Source organism: Herpailurus yagouaroundi, unplaced genomic scaffold (genome assembly GCF_014898765.1).
Source record: "Herpailurus yagouaroundi ecotype Mexico unplaced genomic scaffold, PumYag 202, whole genome shotgun sequence".
NCBI lineage: Eukaryota > Metazoa > Chordata > Mammalia > Carnivora > Felidae > Herpailurus > Herpailurus yagouaroundi.
Genome location: NW_024412433.1, coordinates 13,720,861 through 13,740,679, shown reverse-complemented (window position 1 = coordinate 13,740,679; position 19,819 = coordinate 13,720,861). Strand labels below are relative to the sequence as shown.

At 40.4% G+C, this 19,819-nt stretch overlaps 1 protein-coding gene across 3 annotated transcripts in view; it reads right to left on the bottom strand.

Moving 5' to 3' along the window:
• The window catches only part of DOCK10 (dedicator of cytokinesis 10), a 270,818-nt gene that overhangs the window by 117,944 nt on the left and 133,055 nt on the right, over positions 1–19,819 (bottom strand). For all 3 annotated transcript variants that reach the window (XM_040450863.1, XM_040450862.1, XM_040450864.1), the window contains exon 4: positions 5,704–5,786. In XM_040450863.1, coding sequence (XP_040306797.1) covers positions 5,704–5,786 — 83 coding nt within the window. The remainder of the gene's footprint in view (positions 1–5,703; positions 5,787–19,819) is intronic.

Below are 19,819 nucleotides of genomic sequence, written 5' to 3'. Positions count from 1 at the left end.
GAGGCTTGAAAGAAGGGTGGTAGGAGATGTGTATTTTAAATTTATCTCCCCCATAGGTTCTGGCACATGGTAAGAACAGAATAAGTATTTGTCCACTGATATATATGAAATTATTCGAATGGGTATACATTATTCCAAATTCCAGAAATATACATACATAATGCAGCCTTGTTCATCCAAGACTTATTTGTAGGTTCAAAGAAGTTGAAAACTCTATACCAAGATAGCAGAACTTCTGTACTTAAGTTTAAATATGTACTATGCAGCATATAGCTTTTTAGTGAATTATATATGTGTGTAATCAGACGTTTGTGTACGAATACTAGAACTTCACAGTCCAGTGTAATTTGGGTGTTGTACTGAGAAGAAAACGAAGTCCGTAACAGCTACATAAACACACAGTGGAAGAAGTTGGACTAGAAGTCCTATTTTCTAAAATGCTACTTGCTGTATATAGGGTAAGTTAATCAAACCATCTTTAATAAGAACATTAAGTAGGACTGGAGCCATTATTCTCTTCCAAAGGATCGTGGTGTATCTGTACTCCATTCTCTTTCTTACAGAGCCTTAGGGATACTCGAGCTTATCTGTGTCAGTTGCCCCCAATGTTAACTTGTTCTGCCTCTTTTGGTTATGGTCAACTTATGTGAAGGCTGAGCCACTCGCAGGTGACAGTGTTACTTTAGGACCACTGGGAAATGTTTCCTATCCTACCCAAAATATCCCTTTTCTCCAAAAGAGCCTAACAACATCTTGACAATCCTAAACAAAAGCAATCACTTTCACCTTTTCATTTGGTTGGCAAAATAAAGCCCCTAAACACAACCCTTTCCTCTCTTCCCTCATCCAGCAAGGCAACACATTGCCTGAAATTCAGGGGCAGGTTCAAATGGCTGACTTCAGAGCAATTACTCCAAGCGTTTTGTCTGCAGAGATGGGAACATGAGTGTTCCAGGATTCTTAAAATGATAGCAGGGCAGTAAAGGGAGTACTAAAGAAACATCCTAAGTGAAAGATAAAAGCATTCGTAGGGAAAACTAAGGAAGAGGCAGCACAGATAAACTTGAACATGGAAGGTCAACATCTGGCTCAGGGGTCATCCTATGCTCTATGCTAATTATTTCCTACTAGTCTCCCTGTGACCTTGGTACAATTCTGTTTCTGAACTTCTTATTCTGTCCTCTACTGCCAGCATGACTTACCCTTTCTTCTCTTTCTTACAAAAGACTAAGTTTATAGGCATTTGTTCTTGGTAATAGTGGATCACAGTAGTGGCCATGTTCCTCAAATATATCGAGATAGATAGATAGATAGATAGATAGATAGATTGATAGATAGATATCTCATGTTTTCTTTATCCATTCATGCATCAACGGACATTTAAGTTGTTTCCATGTCTTGGCTATTATAAACAATGCTGCAGTGAACATAGCATGCATGTATCTTTTTGCATTAATGTTTTTGTTTTCTTTGGATAAATACCCAGAAGTGGAGTTGCCAGGTCATATGGGAGTTCTGTTTTTAATTTTTTGAGGGACCCCATACAGTTTTGCATAGTGGCTGCACCAGTTTACATTCCCACCAATAGTGCATGAGGGTTCCCCTTTTTCAACATCCTAATTAACACTTGTTATTTCTTGTCCTTTTGATACTAACCATTCTAATAGGTGGGAGGTGGAATCTCCTTGTGGTTTTGATTTGTATTTTCCTGATGACTAGTGTTGTTGAGCACCTTTCCAGGTACCGGTTGGCCACTGTCTGCTTTCCTTGGAAAAATGTTTATTCAGATCCTTTGCCCACTTTTTAGCTGGATTGTTATATTTTTTGTTATTGAATTGTATGAGTTTTTTGTATATTTTGGATATTAGTCATCAGATATATGATTTGCAAATATTTCCTCCCATTCTGAAGGTTGCTTTTTCATTATGTTGATGGTTTCCTTCGCTGTGCTGAAGCTTTTGAGTTTGATGCAAGGCCACTTGTTCATTTTTACTTGGAATGCAGTCGGATCCAAAAACTCATTGCCAAGACTGATGCCCCGGAGGTTACCATCTAGTTTTCTTCTAGGAGTTTTATGGTTCCAGGTCTCACATTCAAGTCTTTAATCCACTTTGAATTAATTTTTGTGTCCAGTGTAAGAAGTGGCCCATTTCCATTCTTTTGTACATGTCTGTCCAGTTTTCCCAACACTATTTATTGAAGAGACTGTCCTTTCCCCACGGTATAGACTTGGCTCCTTTGTCATCATGTAGTTTTTGTCATTCTTGTCTCTCGTGAATCACAAATTCAGCGCTGGATTTTATGTATGAAGGCTTACATTTTACATTCTAGCCTGAAATAATGTGTCTCTCCACTATCCTTCTATGAACAGATACTCAAAAAAAAAAAAAAAAAAGTGAGGTTCTGAAAAACACAATAACACAATTTCAAATTTAAAGAATAAAAATTAGGTGAATAAACACACTTCGGTTTTCACTCTTCCACAATTGCAAGGTTTCATTTTGTAGCCTCAGCAACCCATAAAAAGAAATGATCAGTTTAAATTGGTAGCGGGCATTGGAGAATTCTTCTAATCCAGGAGGCACGAACATGATTTACTTCTAATAGCCTCTGAAGGCCAACTAAATGATCTGTTTCTACTACTGACCTAAATATGTGTGTAGTCTTTAATGGGGAGTGCTTCACTTTGTAAAATCATTTAAAACAAGATTCTTTTCATTCAGTCTTACAGTCTTCATCATTTCAGGGGATGTGTGAAGATTACATTCTAGAACTTCTGATTTTCACATAGTTCATTGAAATCTCTGACTTTGTGGCAGGAGTATTCTTCCCCTTCGTGGTATCAACTTCTACTTCCTTTAGTTAATTAAGGGAAATTCTCAACAATATTTTCGTTACTTTTGTCTACTTCTCATGAGGTTCTTCTCATGCTCTATGATATCCAGACCTCGTTTTTGTTCGAGGTGGTTCCTCTGTTGTTTTAATGGAGAACGAATACCGTGAAGGCAAAATCTCTCATATATTTTTTTCTTGATGGCATCATGAAGATAAAGAAAAGATGTTTGGGGATCAAGCTGCTAAAGATTCCAACAGACCTGAAGTCAGTGGGAAGGCACGTACTTGGAAGGGCAGCTAAATGCCACCTTCTACAATCTCTCACTTCATATGAGATCTTCCAACCGCTTGGACGCAGTTTCCAAGTCGTGACCACTTCTCAGAACCGTTTTCAGAAAGAGGAAGTCTCGATGGTAAAAAAAAAAAATACTTTTCTTTTCAATTGTGCCTACAAAACGTGTGTGACTAAGGCCCAGACACTCTGAATATACATAGTAATTACTCACGAAAGCCGGGGGTATGGTAGACCTCCTTAGCACGAAAGTCCATACGGGAGGTTATATCAGGGGTGACCTGAATTTAAGGGGATGTCCAGAGATTTGGTAAAAGTTAATGTTGGCTGTTTGCAAAAAGGTTTGCTGCTTTGGAGGAACATCGTTTTGTTCTTTACAGTAATGCAACCGAAAAATACTGGGCGCCTGGGTGGCTCAGTCGGTTACATGTCCGACTTCTTGATTTCAGCTCAGGTCATGATCTCGTTGTTTGTGAGACTGAGCCCCGAAATGGGCTCTGCGCTGATAACGTGGAGCTTGCTTGGGATTCTCTCTTCTTCCTTCTCTGCCCTTCCCTGGCTCTCTCTCTCTCTCTCTCAAAATAAATAAAAACTTAAAGAAATAAAGAAATAGAATAGCCTCCTTCCCATTCACATCTTTCTTTTTTTTCCTGTATGCTCACTGCTACAATCCCATTCTCCTTAGAGTACACCAAATGATCTTTTAAAGAATTAAACCGGATCACATCACGCTCTAGGCTAAAATTTCCACAGGCTTCTGTTGCAGTGGGAATGAATCCAAGCTCTCTCTTCCAGGGCCCGCCAGGTCCCTTGCCTCGTTCCATGGTTTCACTTCACTATAACCTTTCCACCTCAGTTCCAGCCTCCCCATTCTGCTCAAGAGACCATGCTGGTTCCAAGGTCAGGGCCCCTGCCCTTGCTGTTTCCTCTGGGAATCCTTTCCCAAGACCATAGTGCTGGGAGCTACTGTCCCTTCAGGTCTGAGCTCAGACGCTACCTTCTCTGAACTATTCTGCAGCCCCTTCAAATTCTGCATTTGTGGGTAGAGAGCAGCCCATCCAAGTAGCCAAGCCTGGAACAGCTGCTGCTGGGGGCATGGGAAATTTGTGCAAATAGTGCCCAAATCTAAACCACGTGTCCACGTAGGGGTGCCTGGGCTGCTCAGTCAGTTGAGTGTCTGACTTTGGCTCAGGTCATGATCTTGTGGGTCATGAGATGGAGCCCCATGTCAGGCTCTGTGCTGACAGCTCAGAGCCTGGAGCCTGCTTCAGATTCTGTGTCTCCCTCTCTCTCTGCCCCTACCCCACTCACACACTGTCTCTCTCTCTCTCTCTCAAAAAGAAACATAAAAAAAAAAAAATAAACCACACGCCCACTAAAAAGTTAGACGCAACAAGTACCTTCTCGATGCCTTCACTTGAGGGAAGTGTTAATAACTTCGCTTTTGATTGTTGTGTTTTTCTGGATTACTTGCATTGTTTTAGTTAGATGAACCAATGTGTTAGGAGATTCCAATTCATCGCAGTTCTTTGAATTCGAGCAACTCCAATCCCTTCCATGAATATTATATTTCTTTTCTTTCTTTTTTTAAAGGAATGCTGTATTTCAAAATTTGCCATTCACTTACTTTACTTATTCAATAAGTCATTATTACACACTTACCAGAGGCCAGGCATTCTCCTCCCTTGTAGGGGATTCTGCAAGGAAAAGTCCCTGCCCTTTGGGGATTTTTGCTTTAGTGGGGGACACAGACACTGAATAAATGACTACTTTAGTTCAGGTAGTAGGTCAGGCAAGCTTGTCTGTGAAGGTGACGTTTGAACAGGTACAGAACAAAGACACCTTCTCCCAAAGACTTTACTTGGTCCAGAAGAAAAAAAAAGCTGTTAATTTTTCCCTTTTTGCTGTTCTTAGACATGTAACATTTCTGCAGAGGTTGTCTACTTTCATGACTCTAGGTATCCCAGCATGGAAATACGTGAAGCCAGTGGCAAATCTGAATGCTAAATACAGAATATCCTCAGACACATGTTTTGGTCTACACTGTTCTTTTCCAGTCCTGTTGTATCTGCTCTATTGAAATAACAGCTCACAAAAGAGTGATAGAGTAACACTTCAAGAATTTGTTCAGGGACACCTGGGTGGTTCAGTTTGTTGAGCATCCGATTTCGGCTCCGGTCATGACATCGCGGTTTGTGAGTTCAAGCCCCACATCGGGCTTGCTGCTGTCACGGCAGAGCCCGCTTCGGATTCTCTGTCCCTCTCTCTCTGCCCCTCTCCAACTTGTACTCTCCCCAAAATAAATATATATTTAAAAAAAAAGACTTTGTTAGAAAATTAAATAAGAATACATTTGTATCTTACAAGAATACACTTGATCTTACAATCAACTCTGTTCATATACAACAAAATGTACATTGTTGACCAAAATGCTGTATCATGACTCCTATTTTTAAATTTTGTAAAATAGACCTTGACACTAGTTAACGTGCATGTATTCATGAACAACTGTAGAACTTAAACTGAGAACGTATTTTATACATGGAAAAACCCATTTATATATGACAGGTTCTTACCGGGGTAACTGTCGGAAGTCTCCAGAATATTGTTCATATTTGTAGTTTACCACATACCATTGGGAGCTATAAAATTTACAAGCCTAAAAGAAAAAAAATGACAATTAAAAATTATCATTAAAAAAAATTAGCCGTCTTGGCAAAAAGCACAGCGAATACACTTCATGTCATCTCTGGGGTAGTGTTAACAGGGAGCTATATTAGCGATTTTAAGGTAGGGAAGGGGCTGGGTGATGATAATCATTTCATATTTTCTAGTGAAATGGAAATCTAACCTTTCCCAGACTCTTGGAGGAGGAACCATTTAACATATTTATTCTATTTTACGCCATCAAGGAAAGTCTAATTTAATCAGCCCATGAATCATACCAGATTCATTACTAACCTCAAGTACAGTCACGTTTTAGTTTTCCTTAGCAACCTTCCATTATTTAACAGCTCTTACTGGTAGAAGATATCATTATTTCTATGTAATCTTTTCATTGTAACTTTAGCCCATTTCTTCTTGTCCTTGCATCAGTAACTTATCTCTTCCCCTCTATGTCAGCTGGACTGTCAATTTGAAATCAGTTTTTCAGTTTTACCTCAATGCCTTCTAAGGGTTAGCCTTCTCCATTATTACTCACTGATTTTTATAGATGGGTAGGAATAAAACATGACAAGCGACTTTTTGAGAAACAAAGTTAAGAGTATAAAATAACTATCTTACAGTAGTACATAATGGCTGATTTTGCAATGCTGATTGATGGCAAATATTTCCCAAGCACCAGCCATGGACCTGGCAGTGGTAGACCACAGAGTAGTAATGGGGATTTCACTAGGTGGCTTTTAAGATTGCTTTCTTTCTTCCTTTCTTTCTTTCTTTCTTTCTTTCTTTCTTTCTTTCTTTCTTTCTTTCTTTCTTATCTATTTTCAAGAGAGAGAAAGAGAGAGAGAGAATAAGCAGGGGACAGGCAGAGAACCAGGGGGACAGAGGGTCTGAAGGGGTTCCTTGGTGCTAACAGCAGAGAGCCTGATGCGGGGCTTGAACTCAGGAACCGCAAGCTCATGACCTGAGCCAAAGTCGGTCGCTTCACTGACTGAGCCACCCAGGCACCCCTCAGATTCCTTTTGATCCTAAAATTACAGGAACCTGGGGATAAAGCATCTGGCATGAGGATTATAAGGAGATCTTGTCCTCTACGGTGAAGAAAATGAGGATCAATGAGCTTCCCACAAGGTGAGAAGTAACGACCTGTGGCTGTCTGGAACCGGGAAGGGGACAGGCAAGGAAAGCAGTGGGAGAAGAGTCACTTGGGGTGTGGAAGCGCCAGAAGCAAAGGAAACACTGCGGGGAGCCCTGGGTGCGCGCATCTGGCTCGAGATGCAGGGGGCCCCTGCGTGGCTCAGTCGGTTAAGCGTCTGATGTTGGCTCACGGTTCATGGGTTTAAGACCCATGTTGGGCTCTGTGCTAACAGCTCAGAGCCTGGAGCCTGCTTCGGATTCTCTGTCTCCCCCTGTCTCTGCCTCTCCCCACCTCTCAAAAATAAAAAATTGACATTAAAATTGAAAAAAAAAAAGTGCAGGGAAAGGCAGGGAGAAGGGAGAGTGGTTGGGTACCCTCGGCTGCTCTGGATTTCTCTAACCTTGAACTTTCTTGGCACCATGACTCTATTTGTTCAGGACAGCACCCACACACAAGCTGGGGACTGAGGCTGAAGAGCACGTGAGCCTGGGACCAAGACGGGAGGAGGAGGATGTTGGCAGGGAACAGTGGAGAAAACCAGCAACTAGAGAAAACCAGCTGGAGAAAACCAGTAGTAGAGAAAACCAGCAAACAAATGAACATGGATAAAGGCAAAGTGAATTCAGGAGAGTGGGGTGGGCTGTGGATGGACAAGAGGAATGGGGACCACACTGAATATTTAACTAAACTGCAGTGAAAATGAATATTTTCCTAAAATGAAATTCCCAAACCAATTCTGCAAATCCCATGTTTCTGGAAATAAGAAGAGAACCAAGCCCTACTGTGCTCCTTGGATGAAAAGTTCCATCTTCACTTTAAAAGAAAAAAATTTATTTATTTATATTTGTGTGTGTGTGTGTGTGTGTGTGAGAGAGAGAGAGAGAGAGAGAGAGAGAGAGAGAGAGAGAGAGGGAGAGAGAGTCCCAAGCAAGCTCCACGCTGTCACCACAGAGCAGGGCTGGATCTTATGAACTGCAAGATCATGACCTGAACCAAAATCAAGAGTCAGACGCTTAACTGACTGAGCACCCAGGCGCCCCCCAAAATGAGTATTTTAATAAAAATAAGTCTTTTATGAAAAATGAGAAGTTAAAAAAACCATGAATGTGTTCAGAGTATTTCTCCCCCTAGTCTGACCCAGTTTAGATTATTTTCTTAGGACAGAATACTCAAAGTATTTTAAAGATTCTTGGCAAAAAAATCGCCAAACCAATACATATTTGTTACAAGAAAAAGGCAAATAGAGGGAACAGCACCGAACCAGGAGCTACACTGTTTTATTCTTGTTCTGGAACGAACCCATTATTACTGATTTCCCACATGATTTTTGGTCAAACCATTTCACTGATTAGGATCTCAGATTTAGTTAGTGAATACCCAGGATATTAGACTGGATTAGAAGTTTCTGTCCCATAATATCTCTGTCTACTCCCCCTACTCTGGAAGTTTAAATGGCACAAAGATGCACTGATTGACTCACTACCCTTTCTTGCTAGGGATAGTATCTATGTTTAGACATGATAAACACGTATACTTCATGCATATTTCACATGATACTCAAAATATGCCAAAGGCTTAACCGAATCTGAGATATGTATATCCTGAATTTCACACAATGGGTGTAATGCTTTCTCATATTAGTATAGTCTAGCCAAGAACTACCTCTTTTTTGCTTTGGAGTGGCAAGTGCCTGTCAGATACCGCACTACAAGGTGCTTTAGATATGATTTTAACAAGCACTTGATGAGATTTTATTGTTCCGTTTTTATAAATCACAATGGCAAGGAGAGGCTCAGATCTTTGCCATGATAGAAGTAGGACTTCAAATTGGATTTGCCTAACTCTAAAAGTCCCTTCAGCTAATTTATGAGTTGTTCGATGATTGTAGACTTTTTTTTTTTCTTTTAAGCACATCTGGACCATCATTCCAAATGTCTGTATGGTGTCTGGGAGTCAGACAGACCTGGTTTTGAATTTTGGTGTTAGCTGTGGGATTTCAATGAAGTAACTTAATTAACTCTAAATGTCTCTATCTGTCTAAATACTACTAACTTCAACAGGATCTAATAAGGTACTTCCTATAAAACACCTAACAAAGGCTGAGTGCTTAATAAACACTTGCTTTAAAAATAATCAGTTTTGGGGGCACCTGGGTGGCTCAACTCGTTGAGCATCCAACTTCGGATCAGGTCATGAGCCCGCATTAGGCTCGTTGCTGTCAGCACTGAGCCCCTCCGGATTTTCTGTCTCCTTTCTCTCTGTCCCTTTCCTGCTCAGGGGCGCTGGGCCCCCGCCCCCCCCGCGGGGATGGGAGGAATACACACAAACACTCTCTCTCTCTCAAAAATTAATAAACATTAAAAAGGTAAGTTTTCCCAACATGTTTGATTCAATGTATAATTCACATTCACAATAGTTGATAACAACAACCAGTTTTTCTTGATTTATGAAAGCACAGTGTTTTGGAGAGATTTTTAGCTCTTTCAGAGAGGTTTGCTTTAATCCAATTCCTTCTGAATTTATTTACTATGTTTCACATATCTGGTGGAGGTGGGTAGCTGAGGATTGGGGTGGAGTAGTTGACCCTTAAAAACCCAGCTAGATCTGTGATTTCTTGGACTCTAAGAAAGCTAGTGCATTTTACAAACACATAAATGTTTCTCCTACAGAGTAATGGCATTTGGGAAATGTTACGCATAGAAAATTATTCTCTATTCTTTGTTCCAGCCCACAGAGTCCCTCTCATTAAGAACTATTTTAATTATGACTAGAACTCCTCTTTGTCTGAACACCAAGCTGAAATGACCTGTCGCAAACTCAAAGTCACAGGTCCCATCCGTGCCTGTCACAGTAAGGCACCGGTTCCATTTTCTCTTTACTACCTACCTAGCCCACAGCACTGCTTTCAAAATACTGACTCCTATCCTCTTTACAGTGGAAGCTGCCACCAGCTACTTCAAAGGTGAAGACCGTGAAATCCAGCAAAAATCTGCCGAGTTGGCTAATTTTTCCAAACAGCAATGCCCCAATTCACATTTTATTAATTTACTATCTCTGCTCGTTCAGCTTTTATGTTTGCTATCTCTGCTGTTGTTTAGACACAAAAAAAGCTGAGCAAGGTCAACATGCTCCAAGGCTCTTAGACCATTAGGACAGTGCTTCCTAAACGGCATCGTGTCCGTTAGTTACTAGGGATTGTTAATTAAAATGCAGATTCCTGGGTCCCACATGAGATCCGCTGACTCAGAAGCTCTGTCGGGGCCCTCAAATCCACCATTCTACTGGAGTGACAATGTGGTCCTTGTACTGTCTGCCCGTGGACGGGAAGCATTGGGTGGGTCCTGACTTCACACAGTGGGCTCTGAAAATCGACATTACTCTCTAGCTGAAAGGGCATATATCAACTGCAGCAGGTAAACCCCATTTACAGTGGGCATTCAATATTTATGTGAATGAATGTATTTCCTATATCCTTTTTCTCTTGGAAATAACTAAACATGACCCTATGAAAGTTCTAGGAATCTAAATACTTTAGAAAAGGTTAAGCAACTGCACAAGGCACCCTAAAATAATATAAAGAAAATATTTCATCTTTTTCCTTTCCCCCTTTCTCTTTAGAGAATCATCAGAATCAATTCAAATTATGTTACTTACCTCAAACAGCAATTTGGGTTTGGCAATGTAATCTGTCCTTCTCTTAAAAGGGCTGATTATTAGATTCTGGCTACAGAGTAATAAGCAGATAATAAATGGCTTTTCAGATGAAATTTTTTTTTTTTTTTTTTTTTTTGTGGGCATGGAGGTTTATTTAATTACAGGACTAGTTTCTTGCCAAAAAGACGTATGCAACCACAAAAGGTATTCATGGTGGCCCTTAGTCACCACTGGGGTGAATTCTGTGTTTGTAACATGATGGTGGTAATTTCACATTCATGCCAGACTTTATTAAGTTTAGAAGTAATTATGCCTATCGGACGGATGTTGAAAATGCAGCATCATGAAATTAAGTTAATTTAGGCAAATTATGTATTGAAAAGATGGCTGGATAACTTATCATCCACACCGAGACACTATGTTAGTAGCCAGGCCGGCAGGTAGAACATGAGGCGATCCCTGCAGGACACAGGTTCACTCACCGTGTTGACATTTTAGAGAAAAAGGGAAAAGCCACTGAAAATGTTTTTTTGTTTAATTGGATTACATTTATGTATTCCTTTCAAATGAAATAATTATTTTTTGTAGTATCAAAATAAGGTGAACGCAGTGAGTTTTTACAACGTGTACTGTACTCTTGGTAAAGGAAACAAATGTTTGGACGAAATAAGCGACGTAAATACAGATATTACTCAGTTTCAGAAATCACGGTACCATCTAATTTAATGGAGTTTGGGTCTGAGCTTTCAAACTATTGCTTCATATGAGACAGTGTTACCATGTCTATAAATGTGCATGTACCATGTAAAACAGAATGCCCTGTGAAATGCCAACCATAAATGAGAATCGTTTTTCAACTATTTTATTACGTTGAATGATAGAGCAGCCTCAAGTAATCCAAACTGAAAGTGAATCAAAATATTTGGCTTATTTTTTTTTTTTTTAAGCTGTGTTGTATTAAGGTAGTTGAGCAAACTGTAAAATTAGACTTTCGTAAATCACACCTGTGCCTGACCCAGGACCATACGTTCGAATTTCCCAGCTGGATCTCAGAAGTAATTTGTCAAGACATGAAAAATGGATGGTACTGAAAACCTTGGTTATATTATGATTGAATCATCCTTCCCATGTAAGGCATAAAATCTGGGTTGTAATTCAATGCCACTGAAACTTTTAGGTTCAAACTTCAACCTTTCTAAAGGTTGGGCTCTTTCTAAACGTTTTTTATATGCCAGGGTTTTGGGTTCGTCCTTTTGTGTTTTCATCCACTTACCACCAGACATTACAGGATGATTTTTATTAGAGGAGGAAGCCAATTTAGAACTGGAACAGTTTTGCATATTTGGAAGCAAGACTATTATTCTAGGGATTTTGGTGGCTAGACAATAAATTTCTTCAAGGTCGTTAATGTGAAACTCAAAACTATTTTGTTTTCTTGGGCATTTTCTATTAGATTTTATCCTAATGGCACTAAAAACTAAATGCATTTAAATTTACCTTTTTTTTTAATTAAAAAAATTTTTTAATGTTTTTATTTATATTTGAGACAGAGAGAGACAGAGCATGAGCAGGGGCAAGGCAGAGAGAGGGGGAGACACAGAATCTGAAGCAGGCTCTAGGCTCTGAGCTGTCAGCACAGAGCCCGATGTGGGGCTCGAACTCACGGAGTGTGAGATCATGACCTGAACGGAAACCAAGAATTGGATGCTTAACCGACTGAGCCATCCAGACACCCCCCCCAACCCTTATTGGTTTTTGTATGTTTATTATCTTTAGTGTTATACATTTAGTGTAAAAATAAAATGGGTGATCCATTGTTCTTCTGGCCATGATAGAAACAAAATTACCACACATAAGTAAGATTAGTTACAATAGAGGACAATAACAAATTTTGATGTGATTTTTCCATTAGTTGAAGTCGCAAAATAAATATAGCTTAACTTACAAGCTTACTTTTAAAAAGTACACACAACATTGGAGTCCCTTAGCCTCCAACAAAGCCTTATTAGTGAATTAAGAGCCTTAGTCTTCAAAACGGAAACAAATTTTTTTCTGTTCACACTTATTTTATTCAGAAAGGATAATGGCTCTTTTCTAATCTAGAGAGATTCATTTATTTATTTTTATTTAAAATTTTTTTTCTAGGTTTTACTTATTTAAGTACTCTCTACACTCAATGTGGGGCTCAAACTCACGATCCCGAGGTCGAATCACATGTTCTTTCGACTGAACCAGCCAGGCACCCTGGAGAGATTTTTTTTTAGTTTTTTTCCCCAATAGCTTTCAGTAATTTAAATTGTGCATGTGGCTCTGATGTTATATCATAGGAGTTGGTTCTAAAGTGAGGGAAGTCTTGCTTACTGTTGTGCTCTGGTATAAAGTTAATGCATGCATGAGAATCATTCATCTGCTGCCCAACGATTCAGAATCAGAAAATAGCATTCATTTTTACTTAATTTATACATGCAAAAAAAAAAAAAAAACCACCAAAGCCCCAAATCATTTATTAAAAACACTTATTCTTACTTCTGGGTAAGTTTGAGGGCACATTATTCCACATATGAGAGTCACACAATTTGTGCAAAGCACAAAGGCGTTTTGACTAAAAGAATGGTTTCTTTATCCATGCACATAATATGTAGTTCAAAATTAAACACGAAGCACATGACATTATTTTAACCATAAAAGAGAAGTGGAATTCCCTATTTTCCGGAGACAGGGTACGTTTCATTCTAGTTAGATATGTTTCTTTTAGTTAATAAAAATGGGCAGCATGAAATACATTTTAAGTCATAGCCAAGCCTCTTCTCCCCATAATTTTCTTTGCTACGTCCGGGATCCAAATTGTCTCACATGTTCTTTACTTCGCAACATGATGCGGCTTTTACCTTGAAGATTTATAATTTTCTCTTGAATTAGCTGAAGCTATCTTTCTGGAACCAAATGGTGGAGAAGAAGAGGAAGAGGAAGAAACTTCTCTTTCAATATTATGCTCATTTGATCATATTGTTTCTTATGTTTACAAAATTGTCCTTAACAAATTCAGCAATATTTTAGTTTACAATGTAACAGCCCGCTGAACTATTTTTAACTTCAGCAGCATGGAGTACTTTGAAGGGTTGCCATCCTTTTATTGGGTTTACTCTCAAAATGCCTTGTAGATAAAGAGACAACAATGTAACTAACACCTTGTCTGATAAGATAACACACCTTTTCAGGGTTTAACCTGCTGTACTCAGGTTGTCCTCAGTCTCTGAAACTATCCTGTTAACGAACTACCAATGAGTCTGAATACCCAAATCCAGCAGACTCTTCCTTATGTGATACTGTTTTGGCATTTCATGCCATGGATTTGTACTTGCTAAGGACTCTTCTTTAATTCTCAGAAATCAGTTTCTTCTTGTTTTCTGCATCTCTCTTTCCACTCCATTTCCACTGCCGAAGCAGGACCCGCTTTACCAGCCCCTTAAGCAGGAATGTAGCCCAAGGACTCACGTCCCAGCTCCAGCCAGGTCCCTGTGGCATTTCTGGGTAACCTCTTCCAGGCTTAAAGCCTCACCTTTCAAATTCAGAGCAGCGGCCCGTCCCTTCCTCCTGGTGGACACCTACCTACCTCACTCCTTCTTGGGCATCTCTCGTCTCGATATACATGTTGGCCAGTGGCATTCTCTTCTTTGTTTCATCCATCCCTGCTTGAGCAATCTTTACTTGCTTCTGGCCGTCTTATTTAAATTACGGGCAAAACTATCTAGCTATGAGCCCAAGCCAGATATGTGGGAGTAGTCCCCAACATATTCCTCTCCCTTGCTCTCTTTTCAGTCACCAACTTCTGCCAATGTCACATCTTTCATAGCCCTTTACTGTCACCATAATCATGCTGCTGTATGTTAGTGTAGGTCTTTAACCCAGCTGGCCTATTAAAATAGTCTTCTATGTGTCCAACTTCCCTTCAGTCTCATTCATCTCCCTCAAGCAAATCAATCCAGTCTCTTGTCTGCCTTTAGCTATTTTTTTTTCCCCTAACAGGTGAACCTGACTTTGTTTTTCTATTTTACAGTAGTACTCCTGAGTTACGTATTAGATTGTGTTGCAAAATTCTGACCAGTGGTCTCTTAAATTTTGGCCTGGTGGTGAGCTCTTTTTTTTTTTTTTTTTAATTGTTTTAGTTTTTTTTTTTTGCCCATTTATTTGTTTATTTTGAGAAAGAGAGAGAGACCGTGTGTGCATGCGTGTGTGTGAGCTGGTGAGGGGCAGTCAGAGAGGAAGAAAGAGAACCTCGAGCAGGCTGCACAGTGTCAGCACAGAGCCTGATGCAGGGCTCGATCCCATGAATGGTGAGATCATGACCGGAGCTGAAATCAAGAATCAGACACTTAACGCTAACGGAGGGAGCCACCCAGGTGCCCCTGGTGTTCCTCGAAGGCAAGGACTGTGTTACATCCATTTGGTTATCAACAACTTAGTAAGTGATAAATGTTGTTGAATAATAAATCCAGTCCAATCTTTCAGGCAGCGGGACAAGACCCTTCTCTGAATGCATTTTGTATGTGATCCAGAGTAACAGCATAAATCAGTGGGAGAAGAATTTTCTTTTTTTTTTTTTTTTAATTTTTTTTTTCAACGTTTATTTTTATTTTTGGGACAGAGAGAGACAGAGCATGAACGGGGGAAGGGCAGAGAGAGAGGGAGACACAGAATCGGAAACAGGCTCCAGGCTCCGAGCCATCAGCCCAGAGCCTGACGCGGGGCTCGAACTCACGGACCGCAAGATCGTGACCTGGCTGAAGTCGGACGCTTTACCGACTGCGCCACCCAGGCGCCCCGGGAGAAGAATTTTCTATGTGAACAATTTAGCCCTTTGTAAACAGAGGGTAATTAGCTCCACCCAAATGAAGTGAGAGCAGTTTCCGTGGACATCTGAAGCAGTAGCTTTAAGCCAGTTCACATTTACTTCTTGGAGCAGAGAAAAAAATAATCCAGTAATTAGGTAAGGGGTTGAGACGAGAAATTTAAGGGCTGGAAAATGGCGTTTCTCTGAACTTTATGAGCAGTATTATTTACGACAAACTTTGAAATGAACCGTGTGTATACTTGTAATTTGCTACATGGAAACCACATTTGGGGTTGTGGCCCAGCATTGCAAGAGGTTTACTCTCAGAAACGAGGCAGACATTTTGGATTTGAATGGTAAAAGCTTTATCCATGAAAAGAAAGAAACAATTTATTTCATACTTTGGGAGCTTTAATATTCTTTCTCTCCATCACTGTCTGCTTTAATGAAATGCATGTCAAGGTTCACCTAAATAGATTCTGTTTTACTTGAGCTGTATTGTGCCCCTAGTTTCTGATGATCTCCTTCTATCAGATTTATATCAGCATTTCTCAAAGATATGTTTCCAGATACACGGGGAAAATGGACAGAATTTCTCCATGGTCAAATAAATATGGGAAATATTATATGCCCTATTCCCTTCTAAGACAGTCTCCGTGGGTATTAGCAAGTTAATGACTGAGGGTGTGTGTATGTGTGTGTGTTTGTGTCCCGTGGACGTCCTGTAGACCTGGCTGTCTGCAGAACATTCTCTGCCCATGTGAAACTGGCATCTGCTCTGATCTCAACCATTTGTTCTGCTGATTTTTAGGGTAGATTTCCTATGAAAGCCTAGAAATTTCTACAACATTTATTGTCTGTGTTAAGTCTGATTTATATTTCCTGTTCAGTCCTGGGTTCTATTTCATTTTTTTTTTTTTTTTTTTACCTAGAGAACTCCACAATTTCTAGTCTAGAACCCCTGCTTAAGATCTAAACTTTTCCTTGCCCTAATAACCTAATACTGTCTGGATGAGAATAGTACACAATCAGCATGTGTGTGTGTGTGTGTGTGTGTGTGTGTGTGTGTGTGTGTATTCATATATAACAGTAGATGTAGACATAGATATTTGCTTCTATTCTTTTAATGTTTCCATAACTCTCGAATCCCTGAGTGTTTTATGTCTTGACCAAAGCGACGCTTGGATTCTCCAATTCATGCCTTCTTATTTCATCATTATTCTACTCCTGCAGCAGACTGGTTTCCAGAAATTGCAGAGGGCTTTGCTGGCAGAGTAACTTGCTATACCTCAGTACTTTGTCGGTATCTCTCTTGGCCATTCAACTCAAGTGGTCCCTAGACCCTTACCCTCTGTTGGGCCACTGTACCATTCTCGATTCTTTGTTTTCATCTTTTTGTTGAGAGACCAAACAGAGAGCTTAGCTTTAATTAGTGTTCTAAGCATCTGGCTTTATATTATTCTTTTGTGTATATCAAAATAAAAACTTTGCTATGGAAGTTTTGCTTAAGAAGTCTGCATCCTGTTTATAGATCCCTTTACTGGTTCCCCTAACCCCCAGTGGGAGGAAGGGGGGGGGTGGTGCTTTTTTTTTTCTATCACGGAAGTGTTTGATTTTTTAAATAGTTATACATGTTGATTTTAAGCCACTTATGAGAATCAGATAAAGGCAGTGCTCCCCAGTTGTTATTTTCCAAGTGTTTTCATATCATTGCTGTATTTATTTTTAGAAACACAGCATTGGAATAATGAATATGCTCGTTTAGAGATAAAGAAACTGAGGTAGGAAAGTTAAATGTTTATCAAAATGAAGGGCATGTTCCCTTGTGAACAGTGGAAATGTCCACATCAGGTCAGGCTATTAATTTCATGGTTTAAAGGAATTTCTCAAACAGTCAGAGGGAGCCAAGTGGGTCAGGGCACGGAGCCTGGGGGTCAGAGAGACCAGAGGCTTAATTATGGCTCTGTGTGAAGTGGAGCAACTTAGTTAATCATTCGGAACCTGTTTTCTAGGCTGTAAAGCGAGGTAGGGCTCAAAAATATACATAGATGTGCATTTTGCTCAACTATGGCTTGATGTTTAATTTATCATAACTTTGTGAAGTTCTCTGCTGCATGGGGAAAGAAGCCTGCACTCTTGCGTGGGGAACAGTTAGCCTTACATTGACGAGATAGGGGAGAGGATTAACAGCCGATAAACCAGAAGAGGGACAGACTGTTCATTTTATTGAAACTCCTATGAAAACAGATGAAGTCATTCAAGATTAAAAAAAGAAAAGAAGGCTCGCTGCCTTTCAAAAGGAGCCGAGAATTGTCAAAACAGAGCGAAGTGCGAGATCATTCCAAATTAGTATTGAACTGGATGTGTTTAAATTAGCTTCGTGCCAGCCTGCTGCCTAGCAACCACAGTATTTGTCCTTGCCACCCCGTGGGGAGCCACAGGGCATCTAGTGCAAGGGAGGACCACAAAGGCTGCTTCGCCCGATGCAGCAGCAGCGGCGGTAAGGGAAACACGTGTTTCTCCAAAACGTCAAGGCATCCCTTTCAGTGCTGGCTTAATCTGGTTTCGAAAATACAGCCGATATTTCTCAAAGTGCGGGCCAATAACTGTATGCATCGGAGCCACCCGGACAAAACTGGGGCGGGATTGTCAGGGAGAAGACTGAGGGACGTGTTCCTTCCAGAGGGCAGCCTTAGTAAAGCATCCTCCGGGCACTTACTGTCAAGGTTAAGAGGCCAGAAGCCATTGCAGGGAGACAGCAAGGGTGGGGATATGCTGGCTCTGTCTCTTCCCACCTGTATGACGCCGAACACCTGCTTAATCTTTCCCTAGAAGTCGCCTCATCATTACAAGGTGGCTGCTGCTGTAGCATCTGCTTATAATTACTGCAAGTAAAGAAAGGTCTTAGAAGTGTATCTGGCACGAAGAAAGTAGTCAATAAACGTTAGCTGCTATTACCTACCGTGGTCAAGACTTTTGGCCAGCAGAATTCTCTGAGGTCATTTCTCAGTCTTAACCCAGCTTTCTGGTGACCCTTTCTTTTTATTTGCTGTCTCCAGGCTTGGGTATTCATGTTCTACCACCATCACGTGGTATTTGTAACTGGGATTTCTCTTCTTCCTACCCTATAAGTACAGGCTTCCCTTTATTTATATCCTTAAAACCAAGCAAGCTATGGCAGTTTTCACAGCTAGTGATGCAGAAAAAATTCTCAGGTTAAAAAAAAGAAAAAAGTTTCTTCCCAGGCTTCCTCTTCTTTCTTCTCTTTTCTTTTCTATACTTTAGATCCATGCCGTTGAGAAAAACATAGCGAGTCATTTACGTTACCCAGATAAATGCTCTGTCCTGAGACGTGCAACACAAAAAGTACGGCAGATACCTGGGATCTACGGTAAAAGACACTGTACTTGACTTCTCTTTGGAGCAGTTCTTAGGAGAAAGGAGAAGCTGCGGGTGGAAGTTAGAAATGGAGGAATAACCCCAGGCTGCAAGTAGTTGAAAGGTAGGAACAAAGTTAACGGGAAGAAATTTCACCCCAGGGGAAATAACAAGACACAGTCAGATTTTGTGGCCAACCTGTTCTCCACCGAAGTTGACATTCTCAGAGAACTACACAAATAAAGGGGGTCAACCTGGCCATTTGAAGTCGTGGTACAGAAGTTCAGGAGAGCAATGACAAAACTAAAGACATCTAAGACCCCCAGAATAGCCTTAGAAGTCTCCAGTGTTGTACTCGTCTTCTTTTTAGGCTGCCTTTTCCTTGGAAAGTGGTTAAACCGGACACCTTGGCTGCATCCAGAGATTGGGGGTGGGGCTTCTGAATCATCCTGAGATTTAGGACTTAAGCTCATGGGGCCCACCACGAAGGCATACCAGATAATAAAACAAGCAGGTGGGAAGAGGCAAGGGCATTGGCAGGCTGGCCACCAAATCCAAGGTCTCAAAGCCTCGGGGAGCAGACACCCAGAGCAGAGGCCTAAGAATCCCTGATCCATGTGAGAGCAAGTTTTTCACAGCCTAAAACAGACTGCTGGAAACCTGGAAATAGACAAATACCCAATGCACCCAGAAAGAGGTAAAAAGATCATGACATGAATAGTCCCTGAAATCGTGGAGATGTTTATTAATCCACAGTAGTTTTATTACAAGTGATTATGAATGGACTGTATCAGATGAACTTAACTGGCTTCTATGACAGGCAGACAAGCCCAGTGGTTGGACTCATAAAGTGAAATGCATAAGGGATTTTGATCATTCCATATGACATTTTCATTACCAAAGTCAAATTATAATAATAAAAAAAGAATCTGATATGGTCTTTAAGGCGACTTGCCACTCTCAGAATAAGGTTGGATTTGAAAGTTTGGAGACAATTTTACAAGAGACACTTGGGTGGCTTCCAATT